The 22,258-nt window shown below is 53.1% G+C and overlaps 1 protein-coding gene across 5 annotated transcripts in view; it reads right to left on the reverse strand.

The window, feature by feature from the left end:
- The window catches only part of SYNJ2 (synaptojanin 2), an 89,852-nt gene that overhangs the window by 53,617 nt on the left and 13,977 nt on the right, over positions 1 to 22,258 (reverse strand). For 3 of the 5 annotated variants that reach the window (XM_074368077.1, XM_074368076.1, XM_045524491.2), the window contains exons 2-3: positions 10,394 to 10,480; positions 970 to 1,240 (exon numbers count right to left, since the gene is read on the reverse strand). The exons of 1 other annotated variant lie outside the window; for it this stretch is intronic. In XM_074368077.1, coding sequence (XP_074224178.1) covers positions 970 to 1,240; positions 10,394 to 10,480 — 358 coding nt within the window. Of the gene's footprint in view, positions 1 to 969; positions 1,241 to 10,393; positions 10,481 to 22,258 lie in introns of those variants that run through there. One more of the 5 variants, XM_074368078.1, reaches the window with a different exon arrangement.

Here is a 22,258-nt window from a genome sequence, read left to right on the forward strand (position 1 = left end):
CAGGGCTGGACGCTGGTGTAGCCCCACAGACCAACACTGGAATTGAAGAACATCTCATTATGTGAGGTATACTGGGACCATTTCTACAGCAGGATTTCCATCGCTTCTGCTCTGACTCCCTTCTCACGAGTCTCCGGGTAAATCTCAAGGGAACAGCAGCATTGCATGTAAACCACTGAGTTCCCCCTCCCTTTCCCAGCACTGTCAAGGGTCCTGGCCCCCAGGGCCCTGAAAGAGAAATAGATAATTTACATATTTATAGGATCATCCACACTTAGCTTGTCATCAGGTGACCCTAAACGCACAGAAACCCACCCACTTTTGCCCGGGCCTCCAGTCATATCATCACATTCCTGCCCGTCACCTTGGCAGGATGACTCCATTTGCTGTTGATGTGGCTGATTTAGTTTTGTGATTAACAACATGGGATCCAGAGCCAGGATGCCTGGGTTCAAATTCCCTCAGTAGTTCAAGCCTCAGTCTCCTTACCTGTAAAATGGGGACAACAGACCCTACCTCATAGCTTACTAGGAGGATTATGTGAGCGATGACCTGCAGAGAATTTAGTGGCTGGAACATAAGTGCTTTATAAACGTCAGTGGTAAATATCTGTGCGCTGATGGGTAACCAGGGGAACTGAGGGGACCAGGAGGGACCAGGGACGCACTGAGCATGTGCCCACGCTCTTAGGAAGCACAGGCAGATGTTGGCCCTTATGCTCTTTACTTACGGAGCAGATCTGCCTTCCTAAGTCTACATCAGACCACTTTGAACAGCCTCCCTGACCCCGGGCGGGGAGTGGGGCTAGTTTTCCTCTTGCTGTGCGGAGAGCAAGCGGGCACAGATCCCAGCTCTCAGAAACCCATACTCCTGGAGGGGATGCAAAGCTGAGACAGAGGATGCAGGCGCCCATTAGAGCCCACCCCCCGAGTGAGCTAGGGGCAGGAGACCTGGGCCCGGGGCCCTCACCAGAAGAAAGAGTTCCCCCACTCGGATCTGTCATCACCCTGCTTCTGCGCCCGGACGGTGAGGTCGAAGTGAGACCCATCATTGGGCCACGCAAAGTAGAAGACCCCTGAGTTGAGGATCTTCCTCAAGGCTGTGAGGCGGTCCTCCTCCTTGGCCTCTTCCTGAAGAGGGTAAAAGTCGGTGGCAGTGATTTTGTAGATTTCGGCCTCCGGAATTCTGCCCACAGACGTGCAGCCTGTCACCAAAACCAGGAAGCTCAGGGAGGTGCCACCTGGGAGGGAAAGGAGACACGGGAGCTGAGGATCACGTGGGCAGGGCAGCTTGCGGTCACACGGGGCCACACACAGCCCAGCTTCCTGCTGCAACCACAGACGTCCTGTTCACTCCCTGGCAGCCCAGGGCCCCTCACGTCACCTGAGCCTGAAGCCTGGAGCTGTGGCCCCTGCCCAGAGACCCCTGGAGCCTGTTAGAAACGAGAATTCTGGGCCCCACCAGGCCTCCAGGGCTGGGCCAGCCATAGGTGCCTAACAAGTAGAGGTGACCTGCTACCTTCCGGGGTCCGGAGGCACCGCCTGGAGCCTGCCCAGCCCACAGCCCTCCCCACAGCTGCCACTCCAGCCTCTCCCATCCACCTCTCCACGAATCCTCAAGAGCCGCCTGACTCGGGGTCCCCAGCGGGGGTCAGTCCTCCATGCTCCGTCACTGGAGTGCTCTCACCCCTGCCAGATCACAGCCCTCCTTCCTTTGCTGAAATCCTTCAGGCTCCCACTGGCCCACAAGGCTAAAGTGGGACCTCCTCCCGGGACCTCCCACCCAGCCCCGCGCACTGTCCTCCTGTCCCTCCCCATCTGCAGCCCCCACGGTCCTACAGCTTCCACGGGCTGTCTCTGCAGCTCCTCAAATGTGCCCTGGAGCCCCGGGGCCTCTGCTAGCGAGGCCTTCCATAGCCCCCTCCCAGTTCACTTCCCCGCTCTACCCTTTATAGACTTTCCCCATGCCTCCGCCCACCCCTCTTCCCAGAAGAAACTCTTCTCCACTCTTCTGGGTTCAAGTCGGCAGCACCTCCTCCAGGGAGCCTTCCCTGCTCTCCTGAGACACTGCTAGTTGCCCCTTCTAAGTGCCAACAGCATCCCTGTTAGCCCTTGTCACATGCAAAGCTAATACCTTCCTTCCCTGTCTGTGTCCCCCAACAGACTGGGGTTCCGTAGGGTCAGGGCTCTGTCCGATTGTTTTATCCTGGCACCCCAGCACTTCGCACGGCAAGTGTTTGATCAACTCTTCCTAAATGAGCTCTCAAGAGAGCAGCTCGAGCCTCCCCTGCCCTCTGCGAAAGGTTACCCAGACCATCGCTGACCCAGACCATCGCTGACCCTATTGCTAGAAGGAGACACATCTCTCTGGGGACCCCTCCACACCATCCATGGCTGTTTTCTGTTCCACATCCCCACTGCCCCACCGTCCCCACTTTAGAAGGAGGCCCAAGAGATAACTCGGGTGAGTACCTGGCCTTTAGGGGCTGGTGTGGTTCTGGTCCAGAGGACACACCTCCCACTCCCACTGAGGTTTAAGGGACCCATTCCCAGCACAACGTTCTCCTTGTGATCAGCAGTCATTACCTGGAGCAATGGTGGTCAATGCTCCTAGATCTCTGGATTCTCTGGTAAGGCCCCGAGACTGCCAATTCCACCACTCGCCTGCCCCACACTTAGTAGGAAGAAGAGTGCTGCTGGGGCCAGTAATGTCTGGTTTTTATTAACTGTCCCTTCATTCGACAAACAGGTCACCACTTGTACCATGCCTGCTGGTGGGGTGGGGGGAGTGTCCAACAGGTGACAATCCTGGCTCACATTCCCCCCTCTCCAATAAGATGACCAGGACACCATTTTAAAACAACATAAGAACAAGGCAGTTATGCTGTGGACAGTGACAGGTGTCAGGGGCTGAGGGTCTTAAGTAGAACAGGCATCATTTCTAGAAGACAGGCGGGGTTGACGTCCTCAAATGTCAGCCTCACGAGTGCAAATATTCCCACAGCCTGCGCTAGAACCAACGCCCAGGCACCCCGTCTGCCTCTTCCGATGGGCTCAGCGCAGGGACAAGCACAGTTCAAGAACGGTCCCCTTGCAGTGGCCAAAGGACAGCCCCGTGGTCGGGGCTGCAAGCCCAAGATTAGACCCCGGAGGCGGTGGGTTCAAGGAGGGGCATGGAAAATTTTACTTTACGTCTCTCCATCTGAGTCGTGAAGCTGACTTCTAGTACCACTTCCTCAACAGCCTCTGCGTGGGAGGACAGAGTCCCTGGCAAGAGTCCCAGGTTGCTTTGAAGGCAGTAGGCACTTCCTGTGCCGGGGTAGCGGCCCGGGGGAGGCCCGGGAGGGCGTGCTGCAGCAGGCACGAAAGGCTCTTGAAATAAATGAGAACAAAGGGGATTCAGGCTCCTGAGTCCCGGGACGGGGGGCTCAGGAGAGGGTGCAGGTGAGTAAGAGGAGCCGGCACATGGCAGCACGTTGGAAGCAGATGCTTCAGTGACAGTTAATCCTCAGGGCAGTGCTTACCGTGTGCCAGGCAGGGTTCCACAAACTTCCTCCCACGGGGAGGCCCCACTTTTAGTCCCATTTTACAGGGAGGGAGACGGAGGCACAGGGAGGTTAAGGAGCCTGGCCAAGGTGACACAGTGGGGAGCTGGGATTCAAATCCACTTTGCGGCTGTCCCACCTGGGCAAGTTACTCAAGCCAAGTCTGGCTCCAGAGCTGGTGCTCTTAACCACATCCTTGCAGAAGGATGGCTGACCTGCCTAATAGGATTGCCACTGTACACAGGAGGGGCCGTCCCCAGGAAGCTGAATTGCCTGCCCCGTGCACAGTTGGTCTGTGTTGGACCTAAGATGCAAACATGGGTCCCACGGAGCCCAGACTCCATCCAGCCCTAAGGTCTGGCAGCCTCCAACCACTTTGCTGTTGTCTCCCTAAGAGTGCAGTTGACCAGTGCACCCCTCGTGTTCAAACTGCTATCAGAAATTTTCATCATTAGTTTAAACAGTCGTGAGTAATATTTTCCAGCATATGCTAAATATTGACATGTAAAAATAAAACCCTTGTGGGCCTCTTTACTGATATCCCGTGGATTCTAGATGGTGATTTACATTCATCATCATCTATTGTTTAAAAGGATCCATGAAGATCTTCTTTAACAGATGGGATTTCTACTCATTTCCAGTCCACTTTTCCCACATTTCATCCTAACGTAACATCTTGTGCTTCCATGCCTTGTAGTGATCACCTGATCAAACTGTACAGTAATTTGATCCTAAAGCTCAAAGTCTTTAGAGAGTTTCTTCTGGCTTGACTTATCATTGCAATGACTTTTTATTTTTAATTAAAAATTTTTTATTTCTTTTTTTTTTAATGGAGATGCTGGGTATTGAGCCCAGGACCTCGTGCATGCTGAGCACGCACTCTGCCGCTGAGCTATTTTCTGACCCCTGTAATGACTTTTAGTACATGACTGGGCAAACATTGTAAATGAAACATTTTGCTAAATAATCATTTAACAAAAAAAGTAAAGATTTGTTGGAAAAGCTCCTCTTAGTGAGATGGAGGGGACGGCTATTTCATGGGTAAATATTATTTACTGATGGAATGAAACTAGGTTTCATACCAATCGTAGTTCTGTTTTTCATTTTCACAGATGTAAACATCGAGGCAACTTATTCACATACAAAAATAGAAAGGCTGTCATTACAGAAATGCCACTCAATTCTTTAAAGTCTTTCTGTTACATGTTGAAAAAAATCACAATAATCTATTGACAAAATTACTGTTAATGCTGTCAGCTGATACCACAATTACTTCTTCAATTTTGTGGAAAGCAAACGATGGACTGTCACCTGACTTATAAATAAATTTGTTACCTAGTGGTCATTGAGGTGACTGACTTCCTCAACTGCTGCCAGTACTTTGAACTGTGCCTTTGTTTGGCATCCTAGAGGCATTTACTTTCCGGAGCAACACGTTGCGGTCAGATTCTGGGTAGGGGAAAGGTGAGATGGGAGAAGGATGGTTGTGGATGGAACAGGGGGGATGAGAAACCAGCCCCTCATCACAGGACATCCTTAGGCAAAATGAGTACTGGAAGGAGTTGAGGACCTGGAAATTGTTTTCCTCGGGCCCAACCATGTCCGTGTACCGCGGACAGGCTCTGTGACCCCAGAAATGCACTAGGCCTCTGACTCCCCAGGAGGGGGCCTCGCCCAGCCTGCCCAGCCCAGCAGGTGGTTTCCCATCACACCAGTACTGGCTTGACCCGGTCTACCCATCCTGTGCCCTCGTGTGCTCTCGTGTGCTGCAGGAGGCTGCAGGACTGTCAGTACAGTGTCGGCCTGTGATCTCCCAGAGGACGCATCTCTAGGGGCTGAAGTGAGGCTGGAGGGACTCACCTGCCCCAGCACGTGAGAAATACCCTGTGATGTCACCTGGAGCATGGGATCTAAGCTGTTTTCAGTAGGGCAGGCTCACTTTTCTCAGGGCCCAGAAGTAAACTGGGCCTGGCAATGGTGGGGATGGGGTCTCAGAAGTCATTAGTCAAGGCCAAGTCCAGATGCTGGAAACCAGTTGGGATCTTATAGCAAGAGAAGACAAAACTCAAGCTTGCCTTGGCCTCAGAAGACAGGGCTCTGGGCTCTGAACGCCTCCAGTGGCCTGGGGGGTGGCCTCTAGTAAGTTTCCTATCCTCTCTGGGTATCAGATCGGCACCCCATCCCTTCCAGCTCCAACACTCTGGTTCCGGGGCTCTGGCCGAAGCATGACCACGCCTGGGTCAGAGGTCGCAGGCCAGTCAGGTGAGGGTGTGGGGAGGGCAAGCAGTGAGTCACAGGCCAAAGGACACCTCAGAACCAGCGGAGTCACACGTGCTCACAGAGGCAGCCTGAGCAGAGTGGAGCAATGGAGTCCCACCCCCTCGCTATATACACCATCTAATGGGAAAGGGTTTCAGTCTGAGAAGATGAAGAAAGTTCTAGAGATGGATGGTGGTGATGGCTGCACAACAATGTGAATGCCCTTAATGCCACTGAGCTGTACACTTAAAATTGGTTAAGAGGGTAAATTTTATCTTACATATATTTTACCGCAATTTAAAAAAAAAAACTCCTCAGCCTCAATATCAACTTAGTAATCCTCTCCCTCAAGAGGGCTGCCTCACAGCTCAGCTCCACATCAGAGCTGCTCGGTAGAAACCTGGACCCTGCAGTAACAGTCTTATCTGGCTGTGGTCATTCGTCATTGCGGGGTCACGATGAGTCACATACAGACACAATGGTTTGTTCATTCAGGGACAATGCTGGGCATGGTCTGGGCTGGAATTTCTCTGTGTTCAGCCTCAGCATTCTCTCCCCAGCCAGGTTCGTGGGGATCTCAACCCTGGGTGCCTACAGACCAGCTCACCTTCCTGTCTGCTTGTACAGGATCCTCTCAGATCTGTAAACAAAGGACTTGGGGAGTCTAGGCTGCCCTCATCTGTAAAGTGAGGAACCGGGGCCAGAGGCCCCAAGCCCCCTGTCCTCACCCCCGTAGCAAGGAGCTCAGAATTCTAAAGACCTGTGTCTACCTGGCGCATCACAAGAATCGCTTTCACCTTCCCTGCCGAGAACCCGAGGGCGGTGAAGGCAGCAGTGCACCGGCAGCTCTCAGCAGCTCCCGAGAGCCAGCTGAGCACATCGTACCCCAATTCCACACTGGCCTGAGATCAGCCACCGTGGGTGCATTTACACCATGGAAATTGGCAAACATGACATATCAGGGACCTCCCCCTAGAGAGCTGGATATCAAATAATTGTCATCACACCACTGGGTACAAGTATTAAAATAAGACTGATGACCATTCCTTTTCAAGACTTGCTAGAGAATGCTGCATTCTTGGAATCTCAAAAGACCGCCAAACTTCCCTCTCCAGAGGTGGTCCATTCTGCAGTGACTGTCCACAGGAGTCAGCCCTCAACTAGCCTGTGGACTAACCACTCACCAGGAGTCACCGACCCAAAGGCACTCAGCTTGGGCCACATACCTCGTTCTCCCAGAGAGACCCCTCTGTGGGACAGCCCCCTCCCACCCAGTACCCATGTTCAGGGCTATGTTCATTCTCTCATGTAAGTCTCTGAAGTACTATGTAAGATAGAGGTGAGGTTGTTTTCCTGGCTTGAGAGATGAGAAAACAGCCCTAAAGAGGTGAAATGAACTCAGAAAGTCAGTCTGTTGAGAAGATGAAATTAGAATTTAGGAGGGTTGTCTAGTGGAAAGTTTATAGGACTGTCACGTACAGCTTCACAGGCTGTGCACTGCACAACGCCAGGAGACACAAATCTTTATAGACCTCAATTTATTCAACCCCTGAGGCTGTGAAACAGGGAGGCCTTGAGAGCTTAGGTTAAAAAAGAGTTAAATCCCTATAATCACTGGGCTCAATTCTTTTTATGACTATACTCTCACTTTCTATGCTTTGTACTGTGTATGTGTCAGGAAGCCAAACTTCTGGGCTTATTGTGGGGGCTCCACCCGCTTCCTGCTGGCATTTCAGAGGAAGGCGGGACTCTGGGCTCCCCATGAAAATCTACCAACTTGTGCATGTCTCTTAATTTCTAGCATAAAAGGCTATTTTCACTTCAGTAGACTGAAACTGAATAACTGCCCAAAGTTAAGAGCCCGAGGGGAAGTCTCTCTCTTTGTACAGAGACCTTCAGCCTAAAAACGTCAAAAGGGAGGCCCATCTCCTCCGCGGGCCAGTTGTTGGTGGAAACTGGAAGTTGGAATTTCATTCGGGGCTGCCCAACTCCCTCAACAAGTGAAGGAAAAAACAAAACAGATTACAGATCTGAGGTGAAGACTTGCAGAGGGAAAAGAAAATCAAGTTAAAGCCAGACACTCCTCCGTGTAGCCAAAGGGAATCTGAAAAACTCAATGACAAGGCCTAATCCTTCCATCCTTCAGATACCCTGGGCACTTGGAGAAATGTTTGACAAAGGCCAAATAATCCTGACCTTCCAAAAGACAAACACACTCATTCCACTCGCCTTCTCGGTCCTTCCTGGAGGGCGATGCCTGCAGATGAGGCTGAGGTGTTCAGAGGACACCAGAAACAGGGGCAGGGGACCAGAGGCTGTGCTCACTCACCCCTCAGGGGAGGGGACAGCTCCAGGAGTTGGTCACTTCACACTCTGGCCCCGGGAAGACCCTGCTGAAGCCAGGCACCAGCAGACACCCTGACTCGCGCTGACAACATGTCTCTCGGGGCTCCCACCCTTCCTGGTTAGGACTAATTCCCTAGAGCTGATCTAAAATCATAGCCCAGGGTAAAAAGCTTTCCCCTGGGATGTGGGGGAGGAACTGCTTTCCTGTCCCTGGACTCTCAGACTTTCTGCCCCTTTCAGGACAGAACAGTCTAGCGGTTGAAGGCAGCCCCTGCTGTTAGAAAGCAGGAGTTTAAAACTCAGTCATCACCTGAGGGATGCCTGACCTTGGGCAACTTACAGATGAGAAATGGACCATTAATTTACATACAAGAAAAATGTTGTCAGTTATAATTGTAAGAGGCCAATAGCTGTAACATATCTTAAATGCCCAGATGTTAGAATATAAAAAATGTGTCACAGAATAGATGAAATAAAACTCTTAAGCTTTCTGATGGTAACTGTCCCTCCCTCACAGGGAGAGATGAGTTAATAAACTGAAACACTAAAAACTGTGCCTGGGGGGAGAGCGTATAACTCAGTGGTAGAGCGCATGCATAGCATGCATGAGATCCTGGGTTCAATCCCCAGTACATCCATTAAAAAAATAAATAAATAAATCTAATTATCTCCTCCCCCTCAAAACAAAAATGTCCCTGGCACAGAGTAAGTACCATGTAAGGTTAGCTGTCATCCTCACCTCCTCGTGACTAAGGAAAAGCCACAGGAATTTTTTGTAACCTCAGAAAAAAATCACTGCAGGGAAAAAACCTACAGAAACCCATGGCAGGCAGCACATCTTCATGAAAATAGCAAGGTTTTGGAAGCAGCTAGGTCCAGGTTTGAATCCAAGCTAAGATTCTTTTTTTTTTTTTTAGAATGTAAATTCTTTCTTTCTTTATTGTTTTTGGAGGGGAGGTAATTAGATTTAGTTATCCATTTTTTGGAAGAGGTACTGGGAATTGAACCCAGAACCTCGTGCATGCTGAGCATGCACTTTACCACTTGAGCTATACCCTGCCCCCAAGCTTCTTAAGCAAGTTACTTTAACCCTCTGAAACTGTTTCTTCTATTGTAAACAGAATAAAGATACAGCATAACATTGGCTTGATTTTAGGCTTAAAGAAGTTAATGAATACTTAGCTCTTGGCACAAAACAGACATTAAATAAATGCATTTTGTCATGTGGGTACTAAGTGTTTTTCCTAAACACTGTTTGGCAATGATCAAAGTCATCATCATAGTTCAGAAAAAAATCTTCCCACTAAAGAAAAGACCCAGAAAAGTAATGGCAAACAACAGTGCTTCTCTGCTGGCTTAAAAAAAAAGCCCCAGTTCAGGAAAACAGCTGCTGCGTGGATGGGAGATGGGTGTGCTTGGTTCGGGAAGAGCCTCCGAGCCTGCATCTGGTCCACTCACAGCCTGCTCTGGTCTTGGCCCCATAAGTCACCAGAGATGCTGCGTGGGGACAATGTAAATGAGGCGGCTGAGAGAGGAGGAAGGAAATGGGGTCTGCAGTCACAGAAGTGCACCTGGGCTCCCATGAGGTCCGGGAGTGCAGAGGTGACCCAGTGGCCCCACGGGGAAGCTGTGACACTGGGCTGATGGCTCAGCCCGAGTCTCCTACTGAGCAGGGAAGCCCGGTGTTCCTGTAAGTTCTCTGCCCTTTCTAGGAAGACCGCTCGGTCCAGTTTCGAAGCATTTTCCCTTGCTCTTGCTCCCACACCATCCTCAGGGCCTGTGGTCAGGGGCTGGTGGCTTTCTCTCCCTGCCAACGACGCCCATCCCAGTTCCTTTCCCTCAAGACCCACCCAGCGAGCCCAGGGGCTTCTGGTCTCTGACACCCACCCATTCTAGAATACAGATCCCTTGTAAACAACAAACAACCCCCTTGGGCTCCCCTCCCCAGACCAGGCTGGAAAAATGTAGATCCTGGTGGGTGAACAATGAAGGTGCACTTCCTCTGCACCCGGAGGGAAGCGGCTTGGGCAGCTGAGAACCAGGCTGCGCTCACCGTGACCTCCTCCCTAGCCTGGAGGAGCAGGCTCAGTGAAATAGAGAAACATTTTAAAAGATGATAACAGTTGCTAAAATAACATGCCGACATCCCACGGTCTTTCCAAACTAACATAAAAGAGGCTCTCCCCAGCGCTAGAAGTCTAGGACCGGGCGTCTGACGGCCGCTCTTCTCCAAACCATACTCACCAGCCTTGAACCTGAGCTCCCCCAGGCAGCCATACGCGTCGGTGAGCTTTCCATACTGGCCCTTAATGACCTCCTTCTCTTCCGGAGCTGGAGGAGAAACACAGCACAGACAGCATCAGCGAGCCTCCTGTTGGACTTCATTCACTGCTGCCTTCCAACGCGGCTCCCCACCCACTCGGAAAAGAAAACGCAGAGACAATAGCTCAGCCCCAAATCATATGTTTGGAGGCTTTAGGATTAGCAAATCACTGGGCTGCAGTGATTTAGACCATCCCACCAAAAGCTTGCTCTCTGGAAGCTCTGACAGCCACCTGGGGGCAGGAGAAGGTGAGGGGAGTGGCCGGCTGGCGGAGGTGCTGGAGTGGGAGCCGGCAGCAGGTGCCTTGGGAAGTGTGGTCACTCTGTGCCGCAGTCCCCGTGCTCAGAAACGGCAATGAGTCATCGTTCCCTGATGCGGAGAACCTTCCTTCCTAAGAATCGTCCACTGGAGGCTTTGTCGTGCCAGGGGTCACCTGCCCCCAGGTACCTGCTAACCTGCGGTGGCTAAGTGGGTGCCCAGGTGCGCAGGCCTAGGTCCAGTGGAATCCCAAGGTGGGCTGATGAACAGAGGGCCCTGGGTCCTCGGCAGTTACTGGCAACATCCAGGGCAAGACCCAGCCTGGTGCAAAAGCAAAAGGAGAAAAACTGGCAGAGGGAAGGACCAGGAGCCCTTAAGCTTGACAATGATGCACGGACACCGTGGCAGGTGCCATTGGCTCTTCTAGGGGCCAGGGCTTTGGCTCCCTTCTCAGAAGAATGTTTCTAAATGCACAGAACAAAACATGAACACGGATGAATCCTCAAACAAGGACCTGGCAAATACCCTCAGGGAGACTGACTGTGGAAGCGGTCACTCAGCCTTGAATGAATTCATCTACCGCAAGAGCCCTCTATCTGGGAGACAGGACGGCCTGCGCAGACCCTGGAGCTTCACAGAGTGCTTTTGGGGGAATCTGTATAATCTCTAAAATTGTATGAGAATTTTTTGATGTATATTTTTATGAGGCTAGGACTCAAAATTTTCATCAGAATCTCAAAGGAGTTAGTGACACCAGAAAGGTTAAGAACCAGTTTAATAAATTACATTTCCTTCTAATAGTCACGTGTCTTTCCCTAATTGATTAGGCTTTTGGCGGGGGGGGGGGGGGGGGGCGGATGGAGGGGAAGGAGCAGAGTAACCTAAAGGTAATTACTAAAAGGACTGGGAAGCCACAGCCCTTCCTACTCCATCGACCTGCCTCAGAGGATGCCGAGCAGCTGGGAGGTGGTGGAATGATGTGTTAGTTTCCTACCACTGCATTAACAAACGACCACACACTCAGGGGCCCTAAACAACACAAATTTGTGAACTTGTAAATCTGCTGGTCTGAGGTCTCTGGAGTGGGTTTCACTGGGTTAAAATCAAGGTGTCGACAGGATGGTGTTCCTTCTGGAGGCTCAAGGAAAGAACCCATTTCCCTGCCTTTTCCAGCTTCTAGAGACGCCCACATTGCCTGGCTCCTGGTCCCTTCCTCCCTCTTCAAAGCATCACTCCGATCTCTGCTTCCATCTCCACGTCTCATTCTCCCTCCCTCTCCTGCCTCCCTCTTCCATCTGTTAAGGACCGTTGTGTGAGTACACTGGGCCCCCAGATAACCCTGATCTCTCCCATCTCAAGGCCTTTAATCTCATCTGAAAAGTCCCTTCTGCCACATGTGGTGACACTCGCAGGAGCTGGGGGTTAGGATGTGGACATCTGTGGGGCCCACAGATGGAGACAGCCCACTTCTCAGAGCCCACGGGTCTCCTGCTCCAACACTGACGTTACCGAGGAGGACGAGGCATCCTCTCCATCCCAGAGTCGGCTCCCAGCCGAGATCAAAGGCATCCTCTGCCCAGGGTGGTGACAAGCCTGCCATTAAAGGACGGGCCCGGTGCCATGTGCCCACAGAGCCGTCCTGGAAACGGCCTGCTCCAGGACAGCTAAGTCCTGTGAAATCCCAACCTCATAGGTGGAAGCAAACATCCCTGCTGCAGGCCCTTCCACAGCCACACACAGCATCTCCTGGTCCAACCAGGGAGAGGTAAACTGGGCAGCTCCTGGGCTCACCTCTGTGGACAAGTTATCAAGTGCAAGTGAATAACTGCAAAATATATATATTCCAACCCTCAGGGATTTATAAAGCCTTTGAACAGAACCCCAAATCCTGAGTATCGTCTGGGTCTCACTTTGTCGACCATAAAACAAGGGAGTCTCTGCACTCGTGCCCCGCTGCCAGCAATCCTGACCCAAGAAAAAAGGTGCCGGGAGACTGCCAGCCAAAGCAGCATGGTCACCGTCACACGTCAGAGGCGGGAACGTGACCGCGGGAGAAACTGGAAACAAAGCTGAGCCCTTGGATCTCAGAGGACAAGTGTGCACTTCACTTCCCCCCATCACTGGGAAAATTAAACACAGATAAAAGAAGACTTTTCATCCTATTTTTAAAACAAACAAGCACAACACTACCAGGCCACCTTGTCCCAGTCGAATCCTGTAAATTATTGACGCCCTAATACGTAATCAACGCCATTATCCCCAACTTTTACACGGAGTGACTCGTGCTGGGTCACGACCTTAGTGCGCATGAGAGTCCTGGGAGAAGATGCTTTTCCTGCACCACAAACAGACCGGCTGTAAACAAGCTGGTGGCTTAAAACAACGAAACGTTATCAGCTCTCTGCTCTGGGGGCTGGAAGCCTGGAAGCAAGGTGTCAGCAGCAACACCTGCTCTGCAGGCTCCAGGGGAGGGTCTCCCCGCCTCGTCCTGGCTAGTGGTGGCCGTCCGTCTTGGTCCTTCTGGGCTTGCAGCTGCATCACTCCATCACCTGGCTGTCTTCTCCCTGTGTGTCCGTGTGTCTCTCTGCTCTCCAAAGGACACTCCATTATATTGGATTTGGGGCCCAGCTGACTCCAGGATGACCTCATCCCAACTTAACCAGTTACTCCTGCAATGACCCTATTTCCAAATAAGGTCACATTCTGAAGTACTGGGAGTTACAACATCCACATATCTTTTGGGGACACACTGAACCCATGAGACTCGGCAGCCTTTTCCTTTGATGAGCCAGTCCTGTCAAAGCCCAGACTAGCTGCAGACCATCTCTCCTTTTACCAACGTCTTCCTCTCCAAGGCTCCTTCTGACCCCCCCCAATGTATAAGTAGGATGCATCCCAGCCCTGTGAGGTAGGGCCCCCCTCGCTGACCTCACAGCCCCACCGCCAGCACTCCCAGAGGCCTGGCCTCCCAGGCAGCCTGTTTCAAAACTACCCAACACCGCTGCTCGCCCCAAATAACTATTTCCTCACTTAAGTTCGAAGGAAGAAGAAATCCAGTTTGCTCTTCAAAAGGGAGGTCACAAACCAAATGTGTATAAGTCCCAGGGAGTTAACGAATGAATGAAACTGCTGGAAGGGGCCGTGGGCGACCAGAGGCCAATTCCCCCCGCCAAGGGGACACACGGTCCATTCCCGCCAGCTGCCCCCAGGCGGGCAAACCAGCCCAGTGCCCTCAGGGCTCCAGTTTTTTGAGAGAAATAGGACACTCCCGATTTCTCAGTGTTGGCAACCAATCCAGATTTATTTTAAGCAGCGTGTGGGCTGCACACACCTCTGCAGTCTGTATTTGGTCTGCCCATTCGCAACTTCTGTCCTTCCTTGCTTAATGTCTCAAAAATAGAACTTTCCTGTCTTCCATGTGGCATTTCCGGTAGCTTTTTCCATGTGAGAATGTTTTTGCTTCCCCCACACCCTCGCCATCGGGGCCCCTCATTCACTCTCCCACTCTCTTCCTCCTACCTCTCGCCCTGGGATTCAGCTATTCATTCAGTGAACATGTATTCAGGAACGAACTGCAACTGGCACCATCCTAAGACGGGGCTCCGGCGGGGATCCAAACAGACCCAAACTCATCTACAGCAGAGCCAGCCGAGGCAGACACTGGGCAGAAGGGACACATGTCATGAATGGATGAGTGATGACAGTGGAGGCCAACCCGGTGGGGGTGGAGGCTGGAAGCAGTGACCCTGATGAGGCACCCACAAAGGTGACGGAGTGGCAGGGCCTGTGCAGTGCCAGGAACAAGAGCACAATACAGACCATGATGTGAGCTGAGGAGAAAAAGGGAGCAGGGAAGAGGGGGAGGGAGTGGGGGGTGTGGAATTTACACAGGGTGGTCTGACAAGGCCTCACTGCTGAAGAGACCTTTGAATGTAGACAAAGGAAAAGAGACAGGTGGCTGAGGGGGAGTTGGGGAGCACTACAGGCCCAAAAGAGCACACGCAAAGGTCCTGAGGCAGAAGCATTCCTGGTATGTCCAAGGACCAACAAGATCAGTATGTCTGACGGAAGACACAGAGTTGGGGACACACTGCAAAGTGCTTTCTATGTCATAAAAAGACTTGGGGTTTCACTCTGAGTGAGAGGGAGGCACTGCAGGGTTTTGAAGGTCTCTCTGGCTGCTCTGTTGAAAAGAGATTCTAAGAGAGGCAAGGGAAAGGCAAGGGGACCAGGGAGGAGGCGACAGTGATCCAGACAAGAGACGATGCTCAGACCAGGGTGGTAGGAATGGAGGTGCTGGGAACACACACACACACACACACACACTTTTTATTATGGAAACTTATAAAGAAAAGCAGGGTAGTGTAACAAACCCTGTGTATCCACCAGCTCCAACTGCTATCAACTCACGCCCAACCTTATTTCATTCACACCCCGCACCTGCTCTCCTACACCTTAGATCAGGCTTGGAATGTGGCCCTCGGACAATAAGCATCAAGCGGTGCTGGAGATAAGATGCCCCGCCCAGGCCTACTGAATCAGAAACTTTGGGCCTGAGGCCCAGGAATCTGTGTTTTCATGAGTCCTCCCGGTGAGAACCGCTGCCTGAGATTATTCCAAGGGAATCCCAGACTTTGAATAGTTTCATCTATACATATTTCAGTAAGTCTCAAAAAGATAAGGGTTATCCTAAAAAATGTAACAGGGAGGGTATACCTTAGTGGTAGCATGCATGAGTGAGGTCCTGGGTTCAATCCCCAGTACCTCCACTGAATGAATGAATCAATCAATCAATCAAACACCAACTAACCAAATTACCTCCCCCCAAAAATAAAAAAAATTTTTAAATGAAATCTTAATACTATCACATCTAAAACAAATTTAACCGTAATTCCTTAGCATCATCAAGTAGCTGCAAATATTCTGAAGGTGGAACCAAAAGGATTTGTGCACAGACATGAGAGAAAGGCAGGGTTCAAGGATGATGCCATGCCTTGCTCCTGAACACCTAACAGGATGCTGTGGCCATCGCTCACGGTGTCCGAGAAGACAGACGGGCCAGGCCTGGGCAGCACACCAGGAGCTCGGGTCAGTCAGACGGGCCCATAAGGCCCAAGGTGCTCATCGGCCCCCGGGTGGAGATGTTGAGGATGGAGCTGTGCATCTGGAGTCCAGCAGAGACGTCTGGCTGAAGATAGAAACTGGGCTTCCCCGGCAAGCAGAAGGTACTTAAAGTCATGAGATCAGGGGAGACCGTCTAGGGAGTGCGTTTAGGGGACAGTGTGTTTATAGGATGGGGAGATGGAGGAGAAGTGGCTAAAAAGATACGAGGAGAACCAGCAGTGCGTGGTGTTGGAAGCCAGGACAAGAGCGTTTCAAGGAGACAAGAGGGGTCCGAGAGGCCAGACGCTGCTCCATGTCCCGTAACGTGAGGGCCAAGCATTTGTCATTTTAGTTACGTACAGGTGAGCCAAGAAGAGCAATTGCCATAAAGGTGAGGGACAAAAACCTGAGTTGAGAGGAAGAAAGAAAACAGAGATGATGAGCAGAGACACTTCTTTGAGGAACTTGTGGGCATGTGTGTGCACGCGTGTGTGTGTGCATGTGCGTGTTTGTGTGTGTGCGTGCGTGTATGCGTGTGTGTGTAGAGAAATGGGAGGTTGTAGAGTGGGAAGTGGGGTCTAAAGATTCCTCCAAGAGGGGGAGTTAACACCAGTTAGTGCGCTAGTAGAAATGGTCCAGGGCGGGTAAGAGCTGCTGGAGCAGGACAGAGCGGGACCCGCCGGAGCAGAGCCCTGGACGGGGGAGTGAGTTGGGGGCTACTGGACACCGAGTCCACGCGTGGCAACAGGAGAGGAGACACAGGGACAGATGTGGTGGTGGGTGGCTGTGGCGCAGGCACAGATGGAAATCCTCTCCTGCTTCAGTTTTCTCAGTGACAGGAGAAGCAACCCATCAGCTCTGAGAGGAGGCGGAGGTGCGGCAGAGCAGGGAGGGACAGGTGTGGGGCAGCTGTCTAGGGGGTGGGAGGGCGAGTGGGATACAGGAGTGTAACTGAAAGGCCCACCTGGACCCCAGGACCCCGAAGGGGCAATGAGACCCATCGGCATGGGGGCGGGGGTCATCTCCAGAAACTTCCAGCTGCACAGATGCAGGTCCAGGTGAGGAGAGCAGGCGCTCCCCAGTGGTTTCACAGAGTGAGTAGGACGGAGCAAGAGAAGGGCAGGGGTGGGAAGGAGGGAGAGGGCAGGAGGTTGAGGAGGGACTGCAAGAGGTGGCAGGTTCGTGCAGCCCCTGCCGGTCAAGATGGTGGGAACTGGGGGATTGAGGGATGAGCTGGAAAGACGAAGGTGGAAGATGAAAAGCAGGACGTCTGGCAAGAGGGCAGAGGGAGATGCCATGGGAGGGAGCAGCGGAGCCCAGGTGGAGGACACACTCCCTGGAGGGTGGGAGGGCGGGAACGAAAGGTCAAGGCCATCAGAAGGATCAACAGGCAACTGAAGGTTCTAAGAATGAGGGCAGGACTCAGTGCAGAAGAGGCTGACAGAGAGGAAGATAAAACCATCAAGGAACAAATTTCAAGGAGGGGCAGAGAGTGACGTGGTTCCATGGTGAGTGCAGACAAAGGATTGGCAGAGCCTGCAAGAGAATCTGACCCTAGGTTAACTTTCTAGTCCTGTTTCCTTGGAAACCGGATAAATGTTGTCTCTGTTTCTAGACAACATAGCTCATGATAAAAATAGACCCGATAGAAGGCCTTGTTCCGGAGGAACCACAGGTGACCAGACAGTGAGAGGCCAGCGGACACTCTTGCGTGGAGCTGTCCTTTAAGGGGAGCTGGAAGCTCAGCCACTGGACCTGACACCAGACCCTGCGGGAGGGAGGCTTCTCAGCAAGGCAGCCCTGGCGCCCATGGCCCGTGAGCGAGCAGCACCTGGGGTCTCCCAAAGGCCGTGTGGACTCACAGGGCTGCTGTGTGGATGACTCCAGAGAAGGACACTCCGTGCGGCCCCACCAGCGAGCTGTGGTTCCCATCCTGGATGCCAAGCGGGGTGCTGACAGTTTGGATGCTCAGATGAACCCAGGAGGACCTCCTGGTGGGTGCAGGACATGAGATTCCAAGTTGAGTGCTTCTATGGTGAAGGGAAGGAGAACGATGTGGAGGCAGCCAAGAGGAGCCTGGGGGACACGCATCCCACCCCCAGGTCTAGTAGCCACGGGGAGTGGGGGTGAAAGGCCCCCTGTAAGAGGCCTGCAGGGGAAACGGTGTTTGCCCCAAAGCAGGACCAGGGATTCTGGTTCGCAGGGCAGGGCTCTGTCATCAGACGTCCCAGGGCCGGGCAGGTCTCCGTGGGAGCCACCGTGCTCACCGCCGTAGCCAGGGTCGGCTCTGCTCCTTAGAACCTGGGCCAGGAAGGCCGTGTTCCTGGTCAGCAGGCAGCCGGTCTGGATCAATACTCAAACCAACCACATGTGCTTCTTGCTGTCATAATATTTTCCACAGTAACACGCCTCAAGGAAATTCCAGCAAAGTCCAGCCCACAGGTCAGAAAAATAAGTAGGACAGTCCCACAGTGCAGACGACTCAAGATGAAGGTACCATTTGTGGCTGCATTCTTGTGCCCGATATTAAACCAGCTTCTTGTATTGCATGGTCTCAAGAGGACAGAATCAAGATCAAGGTCGGTGTCTGCTTCATGGGCTAATTCTGAGCTCAGCTCAGACTGACCTGCGGCTGTTCCTTCCAGAACTGTCAGTTGGGAGCTAACGCAACTCTCCAGACAGACAATGGCTTTCCTCCCTGGGCGGGTGATGGAGGCTACAGGAGGGTTGCTAAGCAAAGTGGAAATCAAAACATCGGTCTGAAACAGAAGCTTGAGAGCCAAGACAAAAGCCACTGGGCAGGCACGTCAGCCCCACTAAGAAACTCTCCTGCCCTCCCCACCACCTCTCTCTCCAAAAGTCCAAGCCACATGAAGGAGCCAGTGGGGGGTAGGGGAGGACACTCAGAAAAACATTACTAAGCAGATGCACCGCCTCCACCAAGGCTGTGCTCGCGTGCATCACCCGCCAGAGAAAATCAGAGGACAACACATGGTGTCCTGCAGCCACAGCTGGATAAGCAGCTGGATCAATGCCCCTCCTGGCACCGAGGTCAGTGGTGACTGAGCTGACCAGGCTCGGGGAGGAGGCCAGCTCCTCGCACAAGAGGGCTTGAAGGCATGGCTGGCCACTGAGCCTTTCTAGTTGAGTCTTTTTTTCCCCAGGAATCCAGGTCTTAAAAAGACGCAGTGCTGACTAAGCTTCTGACAGTGCCAGGCGATGGAGGCCCCTGGGCAGGGCCAGGGTGGCCATAGGTCCTCCCACCCAGCAGGGAACAAGAATGAGCATAAAAATACCCGCAAGTCTACACACGTGTGCGTGTGCTCTTTAGACGTGGGGGAGAGGTAGATCCTTCGGGGCAAATTGCAAGGCTCGGCCACAGACCTCGCACTGGGGCCTTCCATCCCTCCCCCTGCCCCACACGACTCCTCCGGATCCTGGCCTGGTGTGTCACTTCCTCATTCAACAAACCCTTCAGTTTGCCTCCTATGACTAACAAATTAGGTCCCCGGTCTGGGCCTGGCGCTGGAGGTTCCACTCCCAGCTACTTTTCCAGTTTCTTCTCTGACTGGCCAAGCCAGTTTCTCAGTACTTTCCATCTTCTTACTTACTCAGGAAGAAGTACTTCCTTACTCCACCCGAATGCCCCTCCCAGTCCTGCTGCAGCCCCACCTGAGTGCCTCCTCCCTCACAGAGAAGCCCTGTTTCCATGTGCACGCACACACACACACACACACACCTTCAGAGCCATGTAGTGTGATCCATGTACATCTTTCCATGCTACAGGAGTACAGGGAGGGAGAGAAGGGGAAAGTCACACCCTTTCACACTTCAGGTCCATCACTCAGGAAGGATGCTGGATGCCTACTGTGCACCAGGTGCTGCTCTAGGCCCTGGGGAAGCAGCAGGGAGGCAGAAATACGCCCAGGGGAAGAAGCGTCCTTCAGAAAGGAGGTGTGATGACCTGGGCAATGCTGCTGGAAGGAAAACAGATCTGCACGGGGTCCTGCAAGGCGGCAGTCTCTGGGGAAAGGGCTTCAGAGTGGTGATGTGCACCCAAGCCTGGCTGGAACCGCGTCTAGGGAGAGCGGGAGGAGGGAGAGTGCAGACAGCACACGCGGAAACCCCTTCATGTCAGGGAACGGAGAAAGGAGGCAGAGGGGTGGGGTCGAGAGAGGGCGTTTCTTACCATGAGATATGACAGTCTGCTGGTGTGATGGAGGACATCACCTAGCTAAGCAGGAAAGGGGGAAGCTGGGAGCAAAGGCTTCAAAGGTGAGAGGGGACAGGACCAGGGGGAAAGGCGGAAGAGCAGGAGAACCGAGGTCATGCTCTGTAACAGGGCGGCGGTGCCAGCAGCGCAGGGCAGGCGGATGAGGTGACGGGGCTTGTCAACGTCCTCTTGTTAATTACTTTCATCCTCTCAGTGAAAGAGGGGGTGAGATCATCAGCTGGGAGGGACCAGGTGTGCAAGGCTTGAGGCGATGTGAAGTCATCACCCTGGGGAGCGGAAGAGAAGTCTGGCAAGGCAAATGCCCGAAGACTGCTGAGCAGCACCCAGAACCTTTATGAAGTTGGGACAGACGTGTCCACGTGATGGGGTTTTCCTCCAGCCCATCCAGCAGCAGGGGGCCGGCGTGGACTGGAAGGGAGAGGACTTACGCAGCAATGGGGACTCTGCCTGGCAAGTACGAAGGAGAGAGAGTGGAGGCTGTGCCAGACAGGAATCTGCAGCATGGAGAGAATCGACGCAGGACAAGGAGGGAGGAGAGGAGGGGAGGGGAGGGAGGACAGTGGGAAGGATCAGGGGCCGTAGACCAACGGTCTGCGTGGAGGTTCTGAGGGGTTAGGAGGGCGGAAGGCAGCAGAGAAGGACCTTTGATGCTGCACTTGCAGGGGGGCGCACTAACTGGTGATGAGACGGTTAGTGCTGTGACGGGAGATGGAAGGGACGAAGGGCAGTGAGAGGCCAGCGGGGCTAACGCGCACGACCTCCCCTAGGATGGGGCAGGAGGCGTGGCAGGAGAGCCTGGGGCGCCAGGAGCCCAGCCCTCCATTACAGGAGGTGGCCAGGAAGAAGGCAGGCTTCTAGGGAGGGAGGAGGGACTGGGTCTGGGGTCTGGGAGCAGCAGCAAGGCACAGACACCAACCCCGCCTCCAGCGAGGCTGGGTTTGGGGGAGTGCATCAGGTGAGGACAGGATAAGGTTCCAGGAGGCTGGGATGAGAGCTGATCAACCCCCTGAAAGTCGATTCCTACTCTACATTTTCATCCAGCATCCAGACAACAGCCCATAACTCACTTCTCAGGCTTCTCTGATTTTTGGAAATTTTTTCTTTGGACAGACTCATCAGGGACCTGACCGGTGCAGGCTGTTCACCTGTGTCAGATGCTCACACTGTCACGGTGCTGCAGCCACGCTCTTTGGGGACCCCTGACCTGTGACACTCGGCGGCACATGGGTCCAGGGAAGATGGGGGAAGCTCAACTCGAAACAGACATACTAATAACACTGTGATACACCCCCACATATCTGCGATATGCGGGGGCGTAGCTTGTGACTGGTTTGGCCTCTTTCTCCACGTGTGTCTATTAACTAAACACACCTGCTTATTCACGGAGGCCCCACCCAGCGTCCAAGGGAAACGGCCACACTTTTTTTGACAAAAGGGCAGAAGAAATCTTCTCAAGTGAACCCAGTTACACCGCTTCACTGATCTGGAAACCACCCCTCAAAGGCTTTCTGTACCTGGAATTAGCTCCAGTCTTGGAAACTGAGAGGCCTGAGGCAGGGTCAGAACCTGGCCTTAGAGTCTTCATTGCGTCCCAGCAGGGAGTCCCCAGGTGCACCCCCAGGGACACCGGTTACCCTCAGATGTTGGTGTGTGTTCTGTGAACAAAAGGTCAAACGTGTTTGGGGAACGCCGGGCTGGCTCAGCAGGTGGGTTTACTGCAGGGCCTCCCCACCCTTCATATGCTGCCCTGAGTCACCCATCTCCAAGGGGGACCGGCTCCAGACTCCCCCAGTCATCTGCCCGTGAAATCCTTTTGTGTGGGAAGCCCCTCTCTGAGGAAGCTTGCCTTTACAGAATGCCTCTGACGCCTGCCCACAATCCCTCCAGGGGGCCCGTTTTGTCCTCCCCAACCCTGGCTTTTTCAGACAGATGCCATCCCTCCCGCCCCAAACTCTGGCCATGGTGGCCCCGTCCCACTTCCTGCCACTCCTGGTCCTGTCGCAGCTGCTGCTCATGCCCCAAGGGCCAGAGCCCTGCCCTGACGTTCCGGCCCTGCGCCGAGCTTGGCAGGAGCCTGAGCAGGAGTGTCCCCTACAGGACAAGTCAAGCCTGGGCTTGTCTGGGAGTGGATGGGGCTGAGCTGGGGACCAGTCAGGAGAACCAAATGTGTGCAGGGGCGGCGGTGGGGAGG

This window comes from Camelus bactrianus, chromosome 8 (genome assembly GCF_048773025.1).
Source record: "Camelus bactrianus isolate YW-2024 breed Bactrian camel chromosome 8, ASM4877302v1, whole genome shotgun sequence".
Taxonomy (NCBI): Eukaryota; Metazoa; Chordata; class Mammalia; order Artiodactyla; family Camelidae; genus Camelus; species Camelus bactrianus.